Raw genomic sequence first — 23,249 nt, forward strand, 5'->3', positions numbered from 1 at the left:
TACACGGCAGACGAAAGACTCCGCATGCATTATCCTTCTCGAGATATCCTTTCTCCACCGTATCCAACGACTTCCGAGAGAGCTTTACGGTTTCTCAACAAGTATCGAACACGGGGAAGCGTGCGAAATCCAATTTCACGAGCACGGTCCAGACGCGCTGCAGCAAAGTGAAAGGCTATATTGTCTGTGGCGCCGTCACTGATCCCCCCCCCCCTCCTCCTATATGTATAGTGGGTGCAGAAGAGCTTGTGTGACCAGGGCATGAGCTGCGTTGTTTTTACAGACAGCGGCCGCAACAGAGGGGGAGCCGTTGTAAATGGAGGGCTGCTTCGGGGCTTGGCTTTAACGACCTGTTTAGGATCCCGTCTTCCTTCTGTTACCTGGTGTCGAATTTGTCGACGGTCAACAACCGTCTTTCCTATATAGTCGGAGGAAGACAAAACAAAACAGTGCCCTTTTCTTCTGTGGGTTGAAGTGGCTGCGGACAGGAAGCCAAGAAAGTGCTCTTGGTCGGACACATGTCAGGTTTCGTTCCGCCTGTGACGCTCGAAGAAGAATTGTTGAGGCAGCCTTTGAAAGGACCAAGGTGGTACGCAAAGTGAAAGAAGAGGAAGTCTGGTGTCATATAGTCTTGATTTTATCGGCACACTGTTTTCGTTTTCTTTTTGCCGGCGGCCTAAGAAAACATATTTTCGCTGAGTTTCATCCTTCATAAGAGTGCGACGTCATAGCGTCGTAGGAAAATAAGGCATTCATTGCGTCGACATTTTTTTTTCCCTCTTCGACAATCAAAAGTGCTGCAGTAATAAGGGCTTACAAAGACGTGCACAGCCCCAGACATCCCGCATGTACGTCAAAAGCTAAAGCGAAAAAAAAAGGAGAGAGAGAGAGAGAGAATGACGTAAAAGATCTTTCGTTGAATGTAAATTAGACGAATTCGAGAATCTTCGCCAGGGGTCCGACCTTCAACTTAGCGATATCGATATCGATATCGATATCGTTATCGTTATATTTAAAGCTCGCGCACTCCAAAACTGTGGTATAGGCTCCCGCAGGAGCTCGTGGCGAATCACGGACCGAAGTTCGCGTGACTGACTCAGTGGTCAGCGTGCTTGCCATGTCACGTCGATACTGTGGGAGGTACCCGGGTTCGAATCCCGGTGCCGGCTGTCTGGGGTTTTTCCTGGGTTTTCCTCGGACACTATCAGACACATGTCGGCACAGTTCCCTTAGAAGTAAGCCCAGGGCGTCAGTCGTGATGTTGCCCACCTCTGCGAGGCCGACAACGGCGAGCCGTTTCACCAGGGTCCCAGAGCATTTCTGTTAATCCAGTTATTCTCCTACATTTTTTTTTTCGTTCAAAACAAATGATGCTACAATGAGTGATGCTGCATTGAGTTGTTCGTTCGTCATGAGAGAACTGATGTTCTGAGGCTGGAACAACATAGAAGGGACAAATACATACAAGGCCTCAATTTGCCTAAGAAATTAACGATGAAAGATGAAAGTCACTGAAAAGGTTAGCCAGCTGTAGGAGTCGAACCCAGAAGATGTGGGTTCGACTCCTACAGCTGGCTAACCTTTTCAGTGACTTTCATCTGTCATCGTTTTGTTCGTTGGTGTCGTCTTTTCGTGCGCTCCTCCGATCCTCAAGGAAACGTTATCGCCAACTTCAAATGCATCTGCACGTATAATGTAGCAAATCACACGTTTAATTTAGTACCAAAATATATCAAACCCGCATTATTCCGGCAGTGCTGTGGCCAGAGACTGCAACTCAATGATAAAAAGTGGAAACGCGTGGACGTCATGTTCGTTTCGCCTGCAAGTCTCTCCCTCTCAAGCTCGGCCCACATTTCCAGTTCATTTTCACGACAACGTGCTGCCACAAGCGAGATCGCATCTTGCACGCCAGCACACCTGTGCGAGTCACAAACTCACACATCACAGCACGTGCTCTGCTCTCTCATACGATTCACTGGCACATCTCCTTCTACGCACATGCGACATTACGGCGAGTGACCTTCTGTTGAAGTTACATGGCCCTCGCGAGTGACATATCAGATCACCAATGAAGCAGAACAGAACGACGTCCCACGGTTCCTCTTCCTGTGTCATCTGATTTGTCTCCGGCCTAATATGTTGGCGAACCGTAAACTGCTCCAGGCAATGGCCCCCGATCACGAAAGAAGAGACGGTTCCACTTCGAAGCGTTCCCTTAGTTTATCTGCAAAAGCCATCTTTGTTGAACGCGTTCGACCTGCAGCAAACTCTGAACGATGCTTGTCCTTCTTCGCTGGAAAAGCGTTTGCAAGCACCTCCGTATCGTCGTAAACAAAACGTGCCAGCCTTTATCTTGTCCTGGCATTTGGAATTTTTTGCGATGGACAGAGCTGCGAGCTGCGAATAAGTTATGGCATTGTCTGTCGGTGCCTAGAGACATTAGTTTAAACCTGCACCTTTTTAAAGGAACACCTTGGACGCCATCACATGTACTCAGTTCGGGTGAGATTAAACTGAGGTTTTACCAGGTTTCTTTCCATGACCACTAATGGAATCTGCCACATACCAGTAATCAGAATGATCGAACATTTACGATACACAGAAAAATAACCGTTCAGAAAAGAGGTTCCTCTTCTTATTTTTTTTTTTCCAGTTCTTGGGCGTATCCTTCACCTTCAAAAGGTTCTTCAAAAGCAGGACACCAGGCGATCGGAAAGCCTTAGCCGCTCTCTTGTTCTTGGAGGTTTAGGAAAGTCTCAGAGTAAGGTTCTTGCGTCACGAAGAACTCTTGAAGAACGGTTATTTTGCTGTGTGATAGTAAAATGCTGTCCCATCTGCCTGCATACACGAAACTCCACGAGATGTCCGATGTTGATAATTTGGATTCAGTGGCACAAAGGCAACTCTGTCCTGTGCGCTGTTCTTCATGTCCCTGTTTGCCCTTGCTGCTGCCTTTATATACCACCATGTCAAAATACCGACTACCCCAGCCTTCCACGTTAGACGCTGTTGGTGCGTGACTCATTCAAGCACGAGGGTATCGTGACACCTTTACACGCACTTTACTCCCCGAGCACAGGACAAACACCACCAAGATAGAGAAAGCCTGCTTACTCGTCGACGTGACGTATAACAACGAAGAGTCAGCCTATCAGGATCGCGTTTTCAACGGCCGTAGCCAATCACGAACGTGATTTCCGCGGTCGTAGGCATGGAGACGAACCACCGTCGTCTGCGAGTATAGTGATTGAACGTCCCCGCGTCCTAAATGGGAAATATTTAAAATAAAGCTCAAAACGGTCCCATATCTTTCTCAAGACTGATTTTCTGGAAAGGGTGTTGCACTTTTTGTCTACAGATTCAGGTCTACAGGTTCCAAAGTTAGGTGCGATCATTTGCGAGCCTTTGAATTCGCAGAACGGCGAAACGCAGTAGCAGACGAATTCTGACTTTATATGTCCACGTAGTGAAGGAGAGAGAGGAGGCAGAAAGCAGGCCTTCTGTATCTATAGGTGGCGTTGGCAGGACCACCACGGAACTTGTACCCACCGTCCCGTAATACACTTTCCCTCATTGTCAAGCACCGTTGAGCAACGCTTCCCCAAATGAGAAATCACCAATTTTCGGATTTCTCGGTCTCCTCCAACCACTGTTGGCAGCCATTGCTGCCGCCAGACGGGCGTCTGGGAGTAAGAGGGTCCAAAACCCAACACTGTTGCCTTTTGTCTCGCCCTATTACCTCGGTCTGTCTCGCTGTCACAGATTACCAGCAGCGATAAGGCGGACAGGGGCAATTTACCGTACCCCCCTGTCCCTTTTGTGGTGATTCTGTGAACTGCCGGAGTCTGCGGTTGCCACCTCTTGTTCGGTATGGGATCCTTCGGCTTCCCGCCGGTCGGAACAGAAACCGACAACACCTTTTTTGAAAGACTTCCCATGCCTTCGGCTTGTGATATGACCGACTCGCAGGGAGGAACCGACTTGCGCCACGAAACAGCAGTCTGTACATGGTGTATAGCATGGCATTGGTAGTATAGTGGTGGCAGGGCTGTTTCCTTTCGCGGGAGAAACGTCAAGCTGTGTTCGCGAGTAGAATTTTTCGCGATTTTTCAGCAGTCGCGAAATTCGCGAAAATTAATACATCGGGAATAAAAATACGTTTACAGTATGCCTCACGACTCATTTTTCTGGACGCTTTTGTAAATTGGATTGAGCTGTGACAAGACACCGTCCAACATCCGGCATCTCCGTTTTTTTTTTCTTTTATCAACCAATCAATCAATCAATCACCTTCAATTTCATTGTTACTTTAATGACTGCAAAACGGAACGTACGCGTTTAAATATATAGTATCGGCAATAAGAGAACACGTCACTGCTCTGGCGCCAATTTTCTCCATTTTTTCTTTGTCACTCACTCACTCACAAACGTCACTGCTCGGTCGCACATAAGCTTCGTTGTGTAAATCTACTACCATGCAATTATTATTATTATTATTATTAGCTTCGTCGGATTCCCCTTCTCTGCACAAGGCAAGATGACTCTCAGTGAAAATATTCTCAACAGATGCGAGGGGGAGGGCATAGAACCTCCCTGATCAGCTTTCTTCGCCGTAGTGCGGCTTGAAGACCAGAAGCCCGGCGATTATGAGCCGCCTCAGGGCAGAAAGCTCGGATGAGCCGTCTGTGGGGCAGGAAATTTTTCCAAGGAATCGGCCCAAGAACAGCATCCTACATAGGAGTGCGTAACATAACCAACACCCTCAAGAGCACGATTCCATGAGCCAGCAGGCAATGTTGCATTTTCCCAAGCTGTTGCTTGTAACTATAAACGCAATGAGCACGATTCATATATAATAGCGAACCATTTAAGATTTCATCTATCAGAAACATGTACGGCCATATCCACATGGAAAAGGCAGCGACAGGCATGCCCCTCCGTATAAGATGCGTGCACCCCGCGTTACTTCGAAACACTGACCGGACACGTCACTGAACCTCCACAAGAAGACCATGAAAGCATACATTTGTTACCACCCACGTGAATCGGCGCAGACGTACCATCATGGCCCTTATTACCATCGATGCATTGACAAGAGAGACGTCCAGTCCATCCATGAACATCTTCCGAGACGGTTACGCTTGTTTCCACGCCCATCGCATGGAAGCCAGACAAGCAGGCAACGATTTGAGGGCAGAGTGCTTAGGGGCAGCACTTAGGCCGACGTAGTATTAAGAGATTTCCTCAGTTCACGATCTTGCCATCTCGTAACAAGGCCTACTCCGGAGGTGCCCGCGCACCGTGTAATCATGGCAATCAGCACTGGTGCAGCCGAGACCATGCATTGCTTGTCTTCGCCTCGAGCGAGCCTCGGACCTTGCCGTTCTTCCTGTGCGTAGATGTGCGTATATATACTTTAGGTTCGGCCCACCTCATTTTCCATACTCGATATGGGTGGCATTTTGGCGAAGTTAGGGCGTTTAAAGCGAAACAGGGCTGCGATAAAAATGCGCGTGCTGTCCTCGCCAGCGCGTTAATCATCTCTCTATAAGTCAGAAGTGGTGAGCGTAGCGGTACTTTGGTGGAAAGGAGGAGACGTTTGTGAGAAAGACGTTGCGAGAGAAGAAAAAAAATGCGAAAAAAATCGCTGTCCTTCCGAAGATACAAAGATAAACTGCGACTCCCCATTTTGTGCGTTCGATATAATTTGCTTGTTTTGTGACTGCTTGCAAACCGCTTGTGTGCATAGAGAAAAGATGCTCCGAGGTAGAGCGAAGATAATTGCGGAGCAGTTGAAAATGTTGCGGTAACTGCTGGTGCCACTTTTGCTTTCACAAATAAATGGTTCGTGTCATTCGGCTGTCGAGGCGTAATTCGTAAGTGTACATAATTGCAGAGAGGATGATTATGCGCTGGTGACCTGCCTTGGGTTCAGAACTTGTTGAGATGAATGGACGGCCATCAGGTGTCCTCAGGCAATCCTGCGGCGCTGAAATATTTATATCTATCTCTATAGAGCCGTCGGTGTTGATATCACAGTCGTGTTCCACTGTGAGTTACGTGTAGATCGTTCTATATAGAACTATCGTTGTATGTAAAACTGAAGCATCGCTCAATAGTATGTCGTAACTTTGGAGGAAAACAAGGAAAAGAAACCGCATGGCCGCATCCAGTTTCGGTTTTAAAATTACGTAAAGCATGGAGTCGTGCAATTCCGCTGACGTCACAAGGATTTGTCACCGAGATAAAAGCAGTTGATAAGACATCAAACAGAATCAGCAGGTTCTTGTCTTCATTACGTGGCTTCGACGCTTGGCAGAACGAAAGCCGGAAGCTGCGCACAGTGACGTCATTGATCCGCCAGACCGCTGCCGAAAAATATTTGTTTATTAAATAATCGACTTCAAATTTAGTTGATTTTGCAGAAAGGCCGTGAACATTGCAATAGAGTATGAGATATCGTTTATTTGTTTTCTTAGCTTCGCTTTGGGTCCGGTTTCAAAAAACCAACAAATACATGTAGCGACGACGAGTGGGGGAAATTTTCACTACATGTATTTGTCGGACCAGCCAGCCTCACCGCTTCTTTTCTTTTATTTGTCACTTATTTTGTCGCTCACTCCAGCAGGGCACACTGCTATCCACACACCATCTACAACAGTCGTAACAATATCTGCATGTACGCGAAAAGCTACGTGCAGCATAGCCGGTGGCGCGAAGAATTTCTTTTTTTAATTCCGTGTTAACGCCGCGAAGCAACTGTGGTTATGAGCGGCGTACAGATGTGGACAGATGGAGAGAGGACAGGAAGAAGGAGTGGGGGACACGGGGGGGTATAGTATGCGTCCTGGGCCGACTTCAGGGAGAACGGTGCCGACATTCGTAGGGAAAGTCTTCGGAAAACCCAGAGAAAACCTCAGGCAACACAGACGGTGGTACGATTCGAACCTACCACCTCCCAGACTTCGTGACTGCGTGCGCGAGGAACGACGAACACACTGGAATGGAGCGGAGAATGCATCGACGCTCCATTGTTAATCCGTTCTTTACGCAAAAGCGCGCATCCCCACACGAAGCCAGGGGAAAGTTGGTGGCACGCGTTAGGGATTGTCGATCGAAGAACCACGTACCGGGCCGCGGATCGGCAGGGTTGCCGAGGCGAAAGCAGCCGGGCGTCAAGGCAGCCATCGTCTGCCACCGGGGTCTGAGCACCGGAGCGAAAGGAACGGCCCCGCAAGGCGGCAAAACTGACGGGGATCCGTGCCATAATCCCGTGATCCTATTAGAGGTGCACACGGGCGTACTGCGATAACGACCCTTTTCCTGCAGAGCTATGGAGCCACGGTATTTAATATCGCTTCCAAAGAACCTCACTGACACTTTTGCTCTTTCTGCGATTGTTTACAACCAGAGTACGTGCTGCAAACTTCATGTCAGACGCTCCAATATGTTGCTGTGTCAATGTTCGGACGGAACACAAGAATTTTACGAACTGCCATGACGGTACTAATAAGACTTCACGTGCGTATACGCAAAAACGCGATTCAAGGAATGGGCGCCGCCATTAGTGCTTCCACCTCGTGGTAATCACAGGAACTGTGCACGTGTGGACTGCCGTTTGCCGAGTTCCTTCATTTTCCCGTGTGTTTATTCTTTCCTTTTTTTTTTCTTCTTTTTTTCGTTTATTTTCTCCCGCTCGGGAACCGGTGTAGAAAAGATATCGCATCGGCCAGCACTCCTCACGTGAACAACTGTGCATATATCGCACGTGGAAGCGAGCAATCTTCTTTTTTTCCTTGATCTTTAGGGCGTTGATACGCCGCTCAGATGTTTACCGGATGGCTAGTTATATGGAATGTTACGTTATCGTCAGTCATACTCATTAAAGACGGCGGCCACCAGTATTCATCCCAATGGGAAGATAGATTTTGGCAGTCCACCCGCCTATTGCGTCGTCGCTGGGAACGAGGCTAAGGAGCGCACGGAGACTTGTGGCTTGAGAGTAACGCGACAAGGTCTATAGCGAGGCAATAAAAGTAGTGAATAGTAAACCAAACGATAGCAAACTGTTATTGGATATTGTTATTGTTTTGAACGATGTTATATGTACAAGCTTGTATGCATGTCTAAGTAATACCCCTGTCATACGGGCAGTCTTCTATGATCTTCAATGACAGGTTGACGCCTGGTGGCCACACCATCAATGTTCAATTGACCTTGGTGTAAATTATCATTGGAGGCTGTCCAGCAAAGAGTGAGCTAGTGATTCCCATTTTAGCAGCTACTCCTGCTCTAGTTTAGTTCACATGCTCTTGCTTGTGTGGCTGACTCTTTTGTATATTGTATTCTTTGTGTACGCTTTTCGTGTTTGTGGATGCATTAGATACACTCTGAACAGATTAATCACTACTAATCACGAGTGGCGAACAACAAGATCATGACTATGGCCTGGGGTGGAATGGCGAAAACATTCAAGTGCCAATAGGAACTGAAACTTAATCATATATGATGGCATTTATTCTTATAGGTGAGCGAACGAATTACGAATATTTGTCTTTGTAATAATTAATAATTATTCTAAAAGCCCAAAAACGCGTGATATCCGTGTAGCGATTTCGCAGGCCTCTTATACAATAACAGCGGTCCAGCTGTCAATGCTGCCTAAATTATATACTAGAATATCGCCGATTAATCACAAACACAACACCTTTATTTTGAGATGATGGATGGAGAATTTCATCGCGAGGGGCGATACTCTACCCCATTGCTGGTGCATGGTGATGCGGGGAATGAGATAATGAGCCCCTTCACAACAAGGATTGAAGTCCTGTGGTATCCAAAAAGGTGAAGAGAGCTTTGAGGGCAGAGCGTTGGTGGGCTGGATGTGGCCAGGGACAAATCAGTTTTGTGAGAGAGAGGGGGGAGGGGCGAGAGTCCAGCTCGTTAAGGGATCCGGAGAGTACGGTTCGGGAAGGTTGGTAGTGTGTTGCAACGGGAGAAGAATGTGCTCTAGATCTTCTACAGCACAGCAGTGACAGCATTGGGGAGAGTCAACTTGTCTCAAGCGGTATCGCCACTGCGCTGTAAAAGCCACATCGAGGCGCATTCGATGAACAAGCTGCATATAGTACACCTGACGTTACCCATATTTTACATACATTATTCCAGAGTTCGAGGTAACTCGTTACAAGTAACTCGTTACTGTAACTAAGTTCCTTTTTTTGGTAACTTGTAACTTAACTCGGTACTTTTGCGGCGTGGTAACTTTCAGAGGAACTCGTTCCTTTTACAGGTAACTTTGTCAAAGTAAGTTAAGTTAAGTTCCAAGTTACTTTTAACTCGCTTTTCACTCACGTCCACATATTTTCTTGCTTTCTCTCTGGTTTCTTCATGGCATTTTTTGCCATAAAACGTGATAATCAATCAATGACAGTATTTTATTGAGGAAGTAAGAACCGCTGCCATTGAAATCAAGCTGAACCATTGTGCGCCCACAGGGAGTAAGATGCAAAGCGTTCGAATAGACCTTCACCAGAGAAACGTCATCATGACATTGGTAGACAGACTGAAACCGAAACAGATCGGAAGGAGAGGGCTGGGTTCCACAAACGGGCACTTGTTCGCTACCTCCCATTGAAAGAAAAGTAGGACCGAGGGTCGCGTCCCTTTAAGGGATCACATCGTAATCCCCTCAAGGCCGTGGCTTTCGGGTGCGACCTTGTTCACCTCTAGCTTCGAGCGTAGTTCAATTCTACCAAATTTTGACGCTGTCGAACACTATGACGTCATTTGTTTACAAACAGGGAGAGGTCTATTGTTGGATATAAAGGAAAACGATCTATAAGCGTGTTGCACTCCTCCGCTGGCAACTCCAGGTCTAACTCAACTGCTCACGCGCGCTGCACCTGCGTAATGCTGTTTTGTGGCCGAAGTAACTTGGAAGTAACTCGTTCTTTTTTTTAAGTAACTCAGTACCTGCGAGTTACATTTCAGGCTGAAGAACTTCGTTATTAACTTAGTTACATTTTGCACACGGTAACTTAACTTGTAACGAGTTCTTTTAGACGGGTAACTTCTCAATCTATGCATTATTCCGCATGTTCGCGCAGTGAAAGCAGAGATTGAGCTAAGTATACAGCGTCTCAGCAGCGCCAGCTATGAACCAGATATGAACAACGTATGTGAGAGGGCAATAATGCTCACTGTATACGACGCAAGGAAATATACTATAGCTATTTTGTTGTATTCCGAATGCCTCACCGACACGCCTGTCATTATAACCTTCACAAAAATTAACGAATGCATTATAGGTATACGTATCTTCTGAATCCCGTGAGATCCTTCCAACTCGTACATCAAATGGCATACCACGAGCTAACGATTTCTTGCCCTTAACGATTGTTTGTCCTATCGCTAATCTTTTTCGCGTCCTACCAGATAACTCCGGGAACATAGTAACAAAGTACACTCTATTTCACGCGGCCTTCGCCGCTCAAAACCCGCATATAAGACAACGCGTATCGCGGGTCGTCTTTCATGCCACACAGGCGACGTGCCCACATCCCCATCCGTATAGACAATGCATCATGAATCGGTGTTACGTATTCTCCGCCGCACTAGGCACGACCAAAGTGTCACAGCAACAGGATTATAGGGCGGCATGTTTTCCATTTTGAATGCACGCATGTCTAGTTAGACGGCAATCCCTTTTTCGCCATATGCCCCATACGTGCGATGCATGAACAAAAAGGTGTCCCTTATCGTTTTTATCAGGGGTCCCCACACACACACTCCGGCAAGAGGATGTACGGCTCTCGGTGAGCTTTAGGGTCATTCCCACGAACAAATATTGGTGCGGCGACGCGGTGCGCCTTTAAGGAACTCCGCTAAGCCACCTGCTTATATAGTTTTACTTTATTCGGTTACCTGTTTAGCTGTGGCTGGCTGTCGTTTTGTTTGCGGCGCTAAGTCATGCGATGCGACGCTACCGAGAGTGAGCGGCTGCTTTTAGGGGCATATTGTGACCGGTTTCTTTGCTCATTTTCTCCTCTTCGGCGCGCTTTTTATGTTTTCTTTCTTTCCTTTTCTTCGTTCTTTCTTCTTTCTTTTCTCTTTTTTTTTGTATGTGTGACATGCTCTACGTGTCGGCGCGCGGTGTGGTTAGAAGTGTGAAGTTGCGTGACATCATCCACCTACATGGATTATTCGGTATAATACACCGGTCAATATTCACCATTCAGTCAATACAAGTGTGCAATACAATAGAAATACACCATCCCCATTTTTTTCTTTCTTTCAATCAATCAATCAATCATAGAAATACACCGGTCACCGTGTAGCGGTCGACATAGATGTCCTTACCAACGCCAGATAGCAACGGGTTCGACCCGTCCACCTTTTTCGCTCCTCTTCGACCTTTCACAGCGAGTGTCTATCACAAGAAGCAGATCATCTTGTCCCATTATATAGGACCAATATTCGACTAGTGTTGCCTATATCCAGCCAATATTGGGCAAAGGCGTTATGCTGCTGGGGTAAATGTTGAATTTCGTGAGACCAACTTCCCCACGACCGAAGCATTGTACCTGTGTTTTTCTTTTTCTTCTTTTTCTTAACTGCAGGTCGTTGTGTAACGTGTAATCCCGTAAAAGTCGAGCTGATCAACAAATGTCCCAAGGAGCACAACATATTGGCCCAATACTGCTAATTAGCCCAAGAGGGCATCATAAATAAATAAATAAATACTGGCTGGATATTGGCAATGCTGGTCCAACATCGGTCCCGCATTTGGCCACTAATTGCCGATATCCAGCCAATACTGCGTCAAGATATTACGCTGCGGGCGAAATTAAGGAATAACCGAAGGTGATATTTTTGTAATTCATCAGTCACGCAAAGCATTGAAGCGCAAAAATTTGCACGCTTTCCTTCTCCCTTTCCTTCTCAAAAAGCCCGACGATGTGGGCAGGCCTCCGATTGGTCTCCTCAAAACGATCTCCCACGATGTTTGGAGAGATTGTTTTGATGAGACCAATAAGACTCCGCACTGTGCATTGTCGGCGTTCTTGAGAAGGAGAGGGAAAGGGAAATTGATGTTTCTTTCGTTCGTGACGGACGAGTCGCGTTCCTTCTGTGTTGGTCTCAAGGTAACGACATCTTTCATTCAGCGAGGATAATTTTTTGCACTTTAGTGAGGCCAGAAAACAGTAAGTAATGGACAGTAGGTCAGCAAACAGTAAATGCTTTTGGATTTGCCATAAGTACGCCTCTTACAGGTTATTATTATTGACATATAGATCTGGTCCCGACCGCGTATATACTGTTGGGCTCAGAATGATTTTTTTTTCATTAAAGTAGAAATATTCGGAAAACTTAATCCTTATCTTGCAAGAACAACCACAAATATATGAAGTGATCCGTAAGTTCCGATCCTCTAACAGAGCAGAAGTTTGCCACAAAAACAAAAAAAAATGTTTTTTCAGGTGCATTAATGTAATTTAAAATGTTTTAAAAAACACTAAATTCCCGTTCTTGAACCTCACCGTCTTCCAGGTTTTTTCACTTTTTATTTTTTAATCCATCAATACTCGTAATGCCCACGAGGGGGTATATGAAAGTCTAATAAATGAAAAAGGAAAGGTCAGCTAGACAAAAGTCGGCTTGCTATTCCAAAGTAAAAATAATTAAATAAATAAATAAATAAACAGATAATGCACGAGGGTATAACATTAGCAGTCATCACAGCAGACCTTTCCTTTTAATAAATGTGTATCCCCCCAGTCATCACGCATTTCTTCCTCGTATCCGCGGTGTCTGCGAATGTGCCTTGACGTCGTCACTACAGCATTGCTCACCTTGTTTAGCAACACTTCAGCCCGTCCACAGCCTGACAGTGTCGTCATATAGGACGCGTTCCAGCCCTCCAAGGAGAACGACTAATAGGTCGCACCTGCAACAGACGAGTGAAATTTTCAGCGGATGCGCACCGGGCACATAGCAGCTGTTTAAAAACAGACATAAATGTGGTGGTGCTCGTATTGGAATAACACCCAGATCTTTATCAGTGGGAAGGATGTCTTTCCTTTTTTTTTTTTTTTTTTCATATATCAACAAATACTGTATATTTGAAGAGTAAAATGTGTGTCTAGTCCCTCCATTGAAAGGCACGCCGACAAATCGTTATGACGTATTTGGAGGTACCTGCGGCATGGCCGAGCGGGTTAATGCGTCCTGCTCGTTGGTGGTAAGCCGAGGTTGTTCTCAAGACTGGGAGGTGACACGGGTTCGAATCCTACCACCGGCTGTGCTGTCTGAAGTTTTCCCTGGGTTTTCCGAAGACTTCCCAGACGAATGTCAGCCCAGTTCCCCCTGAAGTCGGCCCAGGACGCATACTAACCCCCCCTGTCCCCCACTCCTTCCTGCTGTCCTCTCTCATTGCTGTCCACATCTGTACGGCGCTCATAGCCACAGTTGCTTTGCGGTGCTCGCACTGTTCTCCCGAAGTCGGCCCAGGACGCATACTAACCCCCCTGTCCCCCACTCCTACGTTTTTTTCGTTCCCGATAAATACTACACGGTTAAACGAGAAGGCTATTCATACTGGTAAAAATAACATACCATATACAGTACGCGCAGTGCCATACAGGAGAAATACTGAAATATTATTTGTAGGAAACTCTTATGTGTGTGTTGACGTTTTGCCCGTATGTGCTTAAGGGGTTATCCATCTGTCTTTTTTTTTCGTATGTAAACATTATTTTGACTAATTAACTAAATTTCAATGAACTGAGCCTAAATACAACAAAATCTATTACGCGGCCCGTTAGAACTATATACTGCCAATTTCGTTCTTTACAGCTTAAGCTGTAAAGAACCATTGGCGAAAGGGACGCTCTTCCACTCCCTTATCCACCAATGAATTGTGTCCTTACACCAATGAATTACACAAATTAATTACGTCCTTTTGCGCTTCGCCGCGATCAGTTGCGACAAAAATATGTAAACCGGAACCAATTAATTACTGCAACAAATGACCCGCTTCGGTGGCAGATTTTTCTCTAAAAGGTTTTCACTGAAGGTCCCAAAAAGGGTAGTACCCATTTTAATGGCGACGACTCTCTGCTTTAGAATTTATGTGTTTTTTCACGAAACTCATTTGAATTTTTATTTAACTAATGAGCGCCTGCCACTAATTCACACGGTGCGCAGCTTGTAGGTGGTATCGGACAGAGACTTGTAAAAAAGAAAGTTCGTCGATTGGAGGACCCGTTCGCGAATTATTTAGCCCGGGGATTTACCTGAAACACCCTGTATAGCACTACAATATTGTTTCCCCTACACATAGCGGATCGCCGAAACTTTTTGTATAACTTTTTTATATCAATTCATCTATATGTACTACTAACCGTATAGCCATCTTCTAGCACTCTAGTGTATGAGTTCGCCATGGGATCGTTCAAACGCTGTGCACGCGTTCTGCAAACAGCCAAAAAAAAAAAAAAAACAACAAAACGTGCTCCCACGCGGAGAAATCGCCCTAGTACGCCGTTTCCATAACACCAACTTAACAACACCCTCAATCCAGCATGTGTGCTGACAGTATATTCTAAGGAAGCGAGCCCCATCAGGCGTCAGGCCGAGAGCATAAGCCTCGAAAGGTCCGAGAGCATGACGGCCGCAGAAAGTGTGACTGAGCCCAAATTGGTCCTATTACTGCGTGCCGCGTTCGGGTTCCCATTATGACGCAGCGCGCCGTTCACACGCGCGTCCACGGAGTGCGTTGCGGTGTCGTTAGGAGCACGTATAGCTCCGGTTGGACCGTGGAAATGCCGCTTTTTTACGTGCTGTTTAATTGCGTTGCTGCCGTAGACGACACGGCCGTGGTGGGAGGCTTCCTTGGTGTATAGTATATGTGCTTTCGCTCGAGCGTGACGTCGTAGAAAACGTGATTCGTGAATAGGCAAGCGAAACAGTGAACAATTGCTTTACTGGAGGGTGTCGGAGTAATTAGAGTTTTGCTACAGACTTAACGGGTGCTGTTAAAAGTAACTCAGTATAGGTCAGCAAACAGTAAATGCTTTTGAGTGTGCCATATGTACGCCTCTTACAGGTTATTCTTCCAGCAGCGGTTCTTACTTCCTGAATAGAATACTGTCATTGACTGAATATCACGTTTTATGGCATAAAATGCCATGAAAGGACCGGAGAAAAAGCAAGGAAATATGTCGACGTGAGTGAAAAGTGAATTAAAAGTAACTTGGAACTTAGCTTAAGTTACTTTTAGCAAAGTTACCTGAAAAAGAAACGAGTTCATCTGAAAGTTACCACGGCGCAAAAGTACTGAGTTAAGTTACAAGTTACCAAAACAAGGAACTGAGTTACTTGCAACGAGTTACCTCGAACTCTGTTAATGTGTGCCCATTCATGTTTACACTTATAGTTGCGTATAGACCCTTTCGCGCCGCCAGGGTGCGCCAATGCGCGTCAACCAGACGTGATCCCCATTAATTTTTCCGGTTCGCGCCGTTTGTTTGCGTGGAAGCGTCCATATACACGTGGATACGATACCATAATCACTGTTCCTGACATAGAATACAGTACCGGAGTAACATACCGCAGTACACTCTAAATCTTTTCACACCTTTAAAGGTGTAACAACGTGCATGGCGCACGCCTTTTTAGGTGTAATTTTGGTAACATCATAATGGAGCACGGTTTCGCACAAATTTTCTTTACTCGAGTGTTGTCTGTCCTCCAAAAATTCAGTCTTACAATATCTCAACATTGTTCAACAGTATTGTAGACACTTGCGCGTGCTCGATTATCGATAGCGATGCATATATGCATTAGCTCGTACCTACGATATCCAAGACATAATGAAAGCAAGATTTGCACTGACACTTGATCTTCAGTAATGCTTTCCAAATTTTGTAAAATATCATCCTGGAGATGCAATGTTACGCAACCAGGTTGAATGTTCATAGCGCACACCTTTAAAGGTGTGAAAAAGTTTACAGTGTAACCAGAGCGCACCCTAGTCGTTGACTTTATAGGAGTGGTTCACAAAGATGCTGGGATGGCTGTCCAAGCTTATAAGGACGTTCTACCATTACAGACGATCCTGAACTCGATGCACAAGTACCAGCCCAGGTTCCATCTCGTGCGAGCCAACGACATCCTCAAGCTTCCTTACAGCACCTTCAGGACGTACGTCTTCAAAGAGACGGAATTCATCGCTGTCACTGCTTACCAGAACGAAAAGGTACATTGATTGATTTGAAGGAAAAATATAATGTAAACACCTACATACAGCAGTAATAATACTTTAACTCACTTGCGGAACACAGGAGAAGCCTCAATTAAAATTTACTCTCAGTGTGTCCCTGTATTGTTTGCCGGTGGCATGGTACTATAGAACACGTAGTATTGGTATTGGACACGGTACCTCTCCCTAGTATTTTTCTTCATTAACATTAACGTCAACATCAACGGGAGAGACGGTTCATTCATCAACGGTTCATTCTGTACCGGACATCGCGATGGACGATGCTTATGAATGTAATTCTATTGCGATGTAACTCTATTCTTAATGATATATTCGTAATCATATTCTTAATCAGCGTGGGGGGGGGGGGGGGGCTTAACCCTGTCAATATGAAAGCATGATGGCTGCGCACTATTTCTCTGTTGTATTGGCTCTTCACACGAGTATTGGGGCTGCCTCCACAGGTTTCCTGACTCTTCATTATTATTATTATTATTATTATTATTATTATTATTATTATTAACACAAACATAGGTGCTCTCGATATTCATTCGCTATTCGGTTTGGCTTCTGATCCGTATGAGACCTACCAAGTTCAAGTAGGGAAGATATTTATAGAAGAGAATACAATAGAAATAGAAAGAAAAAAAAATGGAAAAGTATAGGTCGTATTGGTGCGCCCAGCTGTTCCATGACGCTTGACGTGTGAAAGCACGGAATGATTTAAAGGATTATTTCAGCACGTATGTCCTTTAGGTAGTTCGCCAGGGCACACAGCGTAAGTTGTTGATGCTGCTTTGGTCAGCTCCCCAGTATACCTTCTCAACACTAAAAGGTCCGTTGTCAAGTTTAGCAAGGGCGTTCTTCAGTGTCCGCCGACTATATAGTCGAAGCGTCGGCAGGTGACCAGAACATTTTCTAGAACTTGCATACTGCTGTATATCTTCACTTGTAGAGACACCCCCCCGGAAGGTTGTGAAAAATGTCACCAAGAAAGTAGTGTCCAGTCGGTGGTCTGCATCGACCAAATCTCGTTGTTTGTATAGAAAAATAGTGCTGTAGTGTGTAGGTGATTGTAAACGTAGAATACATTTTGTCCCTAACGAATAAATCGTAATGATCCCAAACTGCGCATTCGGCAATAGGGAATAATAACAGCACGCCAGTAATTGCTCGTTGCCCCATACACGTTGCTAAGCCGGCTAACAAAGCCTGCGTGCTGTTTTCAGGGATGCCAATGACACGCGAATAGCGAGCCTTCGCCACATGGCGTGCCTTCACACCTGCATCTGTTGACATTGCCAGCGAAAAGCACACAAGCAACCGAGATGCCAAATGACGTCTTTGTCCACGCAAAAGAATAGATCCGGATATACTCCCTCATCTCTTAGGCTTAGGAAGTGGCTTCAGGTGCCGCGCACGGAATGATCGACCCTTGTCACGCACTTTTGTCTCTTCTTCCCCGAGGTGTTGTTCATCAGCGAGTGTTTTTTTCTTGTCTTGCTGCCGTTAATGGCGAGTGTGAAAGCTTGGCTTCTCTTGTTGATTCGCTCGAGGCGAGAGAGGAACTTCGGTAGCTAGGCGCAGCCGCCACTGGGAGCGTGTTTATCAGGGCTGGCAGAGACCATCAGGCGATTGACGAGAACGATATCTTTATTAACTTCATGGCGTTGTGAATCGTGAAGTTTGTCGTGAAGTGCTTCGGTAGAAACACGTGACCCCTGTGCGCTGCACATATTTGGCGGGTTGTGTTACTATAGGGCAGGCTTTTGTCCGGAAACATATTATCGTCCAATTAAAACTGCACTCTCTTGCCAAATGGAAAGGCATTGGAGACAGCACACGAGGATGCTTTGTGCGCCTTCGAAACCGATAAGCTCAACGACACATGGCAGTTTGATGTTCAGATCTCAACGTGGGACCTATCACGATTTCAATGTGGGGAAACTGTAAGGAGGCACCCTGAACTTATACCGATCGCCGGATGTCTGGTTTTTCTTCTGTTAGCTGCGTATAGGAGAGCAACAGTATTTCGAGTATGCGAACTGTATCTATGCATTACATTACATACGCCTATACCCAAGCAGCACATATTTGCCAAATGTCGGGTGGATATCGGCAATGCTGGCCCAATATTGGTTCAGCATTATACCGATATCCAGCCAACGTTGGACAAGGACATTGTGCTATACTTGGGACACTATATCGAAGAGGCGAACTGTATCTGTCCGATTTACATCCAACCCACCCAAGCAGAACATCTTTGCCCTATATATCGGATGGATATCGGCAATGTTGGTCTAATATTGGTCAGAAATGGACCACCAACAACAACAATATTAAATTATAGAAAAGTGATGATGACATGGGATGTTCAATTGGACCAGCATTGTCAATATCCAGCCACTATTGGTCCCTTCTGCTGATTGGATACGTGTGTTGTTTGTTGTTGTTTTCTTCCCTCGATAACGAGTAGATTTCACAGCCGCCTGAACAAAACTGTCACTGCTTGTTTTCGCAGATAACGCAGCTGAAGATCGACCACAACCCATTCGCCAAGGGCTTCCGTGATACAGGTGCGGGAAAGCGGGAGAAGAAGTAAGTTTGAGTTGAAACACTGCTAAATAAACTGCATACAACCTATAGCGGCCGTGATAGGCGTAATCTATTATGCTCGACCCCTTGTTACGTATGCGGAGCGTGTAATCCATAAAGGCGAGCTCGCTTGACTCATCCGTATAGTGGCAAAGTTTCACTTCATTTTTCAGTAGCTTTAACCCCACCATTAAAACTTTCGTGCGACAGTTATTAAAATATCGTACCCCTCCGCCATACCAGATTGTTCCGAATACTGTAAAGCGACGCCCGTTCTCGGTTGTCGCTTTGGCATGCAAGGTACGGCAGCTGCAATGGGTGGGAAGCCTGCGGACGTTACACTTAACTCGAGGCTTCAACGCGCGGAACTATTAATTACTACTTCCAGTTTTTTAGTTTACTACGGAACATCATGTTTGCGCGCACGAGCACCTAATGGGCAGATTCATAAAGCGGCAGAAGTGAGAGAAGTGTAGACGCTGTGAAAATAACAGCGACATCCCCAACAACACCGAATATCCTCTGGACGTACGAATTCGTTAGGACATTATTCGTACATCCAGAGGATATTCGGTGTTGTTGGGGATATATCCATGATCGCACCACAATACATATTCGACAGTATATAGCTCTATAATCAGTGTTGAACCGTAGCTTCGAACCGTGTATCGCACTGAAGCCTATATAGCATTAACAGAATCCGCTGGAAGACATCGAAAGACCAGATAACAGAGCATGCGTGTTTTTGTTTTCAGGAGGCAAGCAATGTTACTGCAGCAACAGCAGCATGACTTGCAACAACGCTCTTCAGGCAGCCATAGCACGAATAGCCATCAGCAAGGTTTATTTTCGAGCCACGAAGACTCCAGCGAAGACGAGGACAAACTAGACGTTGGCGAGCCCGCTGACCTACGACCGGAAAGATTACTGGACCGCCAGGGCTGTTCTGGTAGGCATTGTGCATGTGTTCTTCATAGATTCTTCATAGATCATCTGGTATATCACAAAACTTATTGGGTTCTACACGCAGACGTCAAACGAGGTGAAAGCTCCGAAAAGCGTCCAACGCCATCGTCATCGTCCACCGCACCCACGGAGACCATCGACGGCAACAGTCTGAGTCTTGGCGCTGAATCCGGTCTGCCGCAACCGTCTCCTCTCCTCCCTTACTTCTACCCTCCTGCCCTTTATAATCCTGGACTGAGTCTCCCGCAGCTGTTCTTCCCTGGTGGTGCCAGCGGAATGGCTGCCGCCGCCGCCGCTAATCCAGCGGCGCTCTCATTCCTCATGGCCGCTAACCATCCGCTCCTGAACCCTGCTGGTTATTCCGAGATGGCAGCGCGCCTGAAGCAATACCGGTTCTCACCCTACACCGTTCCTACACACTCCACTACCGCGAACGCCATGGCGTCGTCCTTGTTCACGGCCGGCTTTGGCCTGCACTCTGGGCCCGAAGCGAGTCCGTCGTTGCCCCGTTCGCCGTTCGAGAGCAGTCTTCTTCCGAACAGCCTGGCACGGGCACCGTCTACAACGCCGCCTGCGGTCGACTCTAGCAAACCGTGTTCACCTGCTGGTTCGGACAGCGGGAATGCGACGGAAGGACAGGCATCGAGGAGACACAGCTCGTCGTCGCGTACGGCCAGTGTGTCCAGTGACTTGAAAAGCATCGAGAATATCGTGAACGGACTTGAACAAAGACGGGACTTTCTAAGAGAGCCAAAGACTGGTGCGGGGAATAGTGTTAGCGGGACCTCGTAGGTGTGTGTGTGTGTGTGTGTGTGGAACAATGTTCTGTAAGCTCACGAGTCGTGCCTGTGGTGTCTGGAACATAGAACGGGTTTCAGAGCGGCGAACAACTGTCAACATCTGCGTACATAGACTACCTGTTGAGAATAAGGATGCCATTGACGAGAACGAAATGGTTGCAGGGGGGGGGGGGGGAATATAGGTTTATTGCAATCAAACAAAAAAAAAAAAAACACGAAAGAGGGGAAAGGTTAGCCTGGCTCCAGCTGCCGACTTGCTATTCCCACTTACGAAATGGTTGCAGTGTAGAAAAAGAAAGTTGTGGCAACACGATCCCGCCACAAAATGGGCATTTCACGATGCTGTTGTACATAGCGAGAACTATAAAAGCACCATATCCTGCTTGGAACGAAAGGGACGTCGTTCGAAATTCGAACGACATGTTATTTATTTTGCAAAGGCCTTGTAAATATGATAGCGAAATATGAGTGGTTGTACGACTACCCCGGGGGCTTAATATAAATATCGTCATAGTCAGATTATGCCTAGAAATGCTTCCCTCCGATATCTACTCTACCAAAGAAGGCATGCAGCGTCAACGAGTCCACGAATTTAGTGGTATACCAGTTCGTCAAAGCGTTCAGTAGCAATACACTGTATAATGACACGTTTTGGTGAATCGTGGCAACGCCATCTAGAATAAACAAGGCCCGATCGCCACTCGAACTCCCCTCCAATCACAGTCATGCTCTCAAGGGATGTATAGCCATGGAGACAAGCCACCATCAACCGCATGGAAAGCCACTCCTAGCCACAGGCTTTTTTGGGTGTGCAGAAATCGTCTGCGGTGACTGGTTGAAGCCGGGGACGTCGCGACCTGTCTACGTAACGAAAGAGGGAGAGGAGGCGTTGAAAAGGCCTTCTTAAATCTAGATGGCGTTGGCGAAAGTCAGTTGATATTTCAGTTATACATAGAATGATGTGGGCGCGTATAATGCCGATTAAAATGCGGGTCATTTGTGACACTGAAGATTGTGGTATCTGCAGCAATACGGATATAAAGTGGCGACGGTGTTAAACGATGTTACATTATCTGCTAAATCTGTTGCACCTGCGTGAGACACTATCAAAATAACGCATCGTCCAAGTGTAGCGCAGTGCACCGAACGTATGTAATAAAGGCATTACCATAGAAACTGATCATGATCCGTCTTCCGTCTCAAGTCATATTTCTGCATGCACTTGAAAGTGATGCGAGTGAGAAAAGGACATGTGTTTCTTCTCGAATATCGCACCCCTCAGTCTTGCGAGTTTCGAAATCGGAGGGCGACAGGGTACATGTGTTGAGGGCGATCCAGGGCGATTCAAGGAGTGCATGTTGCTGTGTTCCCAAGTGTGATTTGGTGTTCATGAGAGGATATAGCCAGCACGCGGTGTAACTCGCGTATAGCACCTCACATCCGGATCGGAGAGTGCGTGGTCGAAACCCATCTGCTGGTGCTTTTTCATCAGCTGCCATTATTTAATTGAGGGTATTACCTTTTCAATCGATAGCGTTATGGGGTCTATACCGACGTCTGTGACATATGTCCATAACAGTTGTGGAGAGTGAAGAAGATAGGGAAGAAGGAAGGAGAAGTTACAATGGACACCGAAAACGTGTGCGCAGCATTCCCAATGATGCAGCCTCTCTCTGTCTGTCTGTCTCTCTATTTATCCATCTATATAGTGGGAGAAAAATGAAAGATATATATATATATATATACATATATATACCTTTATATTTTTCTCCTACTAATCCTCTCTCATTACCCCGCCTCTCTCTCTCTATTTCTCTCTCTGTCGTTTCGAAGACTGTCGTCTCGTCTATACTTTAAAGATACGACACGAGGATACCACTTACGTGTCAGAAGGAACTAAGGAAGTACGAACAATGAGAAGCGATTTCTCTGTGCTTTTGGAACACACACCATCAAACTCGAAATCAAAGCGGGAGCGATGAACAGATACACAGCCGCCTAGGTGCAAAATATCTTGACAAAAGTATCCATATTCTTCTTTCTTTTTCCAATCCAATCTTGACAAAAGCATATTTTGCATATGTTGAACAAAATCAAATAGGCTGACTCACATTACGTGTAAATCTACTCTCAATTTGATGTTAACAAAAAAAGATAAAGAAGCAATACTCGATGACACTGGAAGCTGCGAACACAGATGTTCCTCGTAAGATGAAGCCCATACTTTCCGACACACGGAGGCGAGAGAAATAGTGCATCGCCAACCGGAAACAGACGACACAAAGATGAACCTGCGTGACCAATCGCAAGCGTTACATCGCTCAGGTTTCCATCCCGAGAAAACGCGCGTCGGTATTTCGCGAGGCTTCCAGCAAGAGAGCGTAACACGTCGAGATTCCTAAAAAAAGACCAGGAGGTACTAATTGAAAACGGCTGTGGTTTGCGTTAAAAAGCGCGCCATGATGGAACGAGCGTGAAGTAGGACATTAGCGCCGAAACCATCTCCGAGTCCCCCGTGAGAGAGGGGGGTAGCTAGGGCAAAAAGTGTCGCCGTTGCTTCTAACGCTAGTGAGGCCTGCCCGTCTAGCACACAGGGTTACCCAAGTTAAAGTAAGGGGTTT

The 23,249-nt window shown here is 46.2% G+C and overlaps 1 protein-coding gene across 1 annotated transcript in view; it reads left to right on the forward strand.

Moving 5' to 3' along the window:
• Nucleotides 1–21,808, forward strand: part of LOC135370220 (T-box transcription factor TBX3-like) — a 37,830-nt gene extending 16,022 nt beyond the window's left edge. Inside the window, exons 3-6 of the mRNA XM_064603924.1 lie at nucleotides 16,118–16,264; nucleotides 18,789–18,865; nucleotides 19,618–19,811; nucleotides 19,893–21,808. Coding sequence (XP_064459994.1) covers nucleotides 16,118–16,264; nucleotides 18,789–18,865; nucleotides 19,618–19,811; nucleotides 19,893–20,620 — 1,146 coding nt within the window. The 3' untranslated portion in view covers nucleotides 20,621–21,808. The remainder of the gene's footprint in view (nucleotides 1–16,117; nucleotides 16,265–18,788; nucleotides 18,866–19,617; nucleotides 19,812–19,892) is intronic.
• The last annotated feature ends 1,441 nt before the right edge of the window (nucleotides 21,809–23,249 follow it).

The sequence above is a fragment of the Ornithodoros turicata genome, chromosome 10 (genome assembly GCF_037126465.1).
Source record: "Ornithodoros turicata isolate Travis chromosome 10, ASM3712646v1, whole genome shotgun sequence".
In the NCBI taxonomy this organism is placed as follows: domain Eukaryota; kingdom Metazoa; phylum Arthropoda; class Arachnida; order Ixodida; family Argasidae; genus Ornithodoros; species Ornithodoros turicata.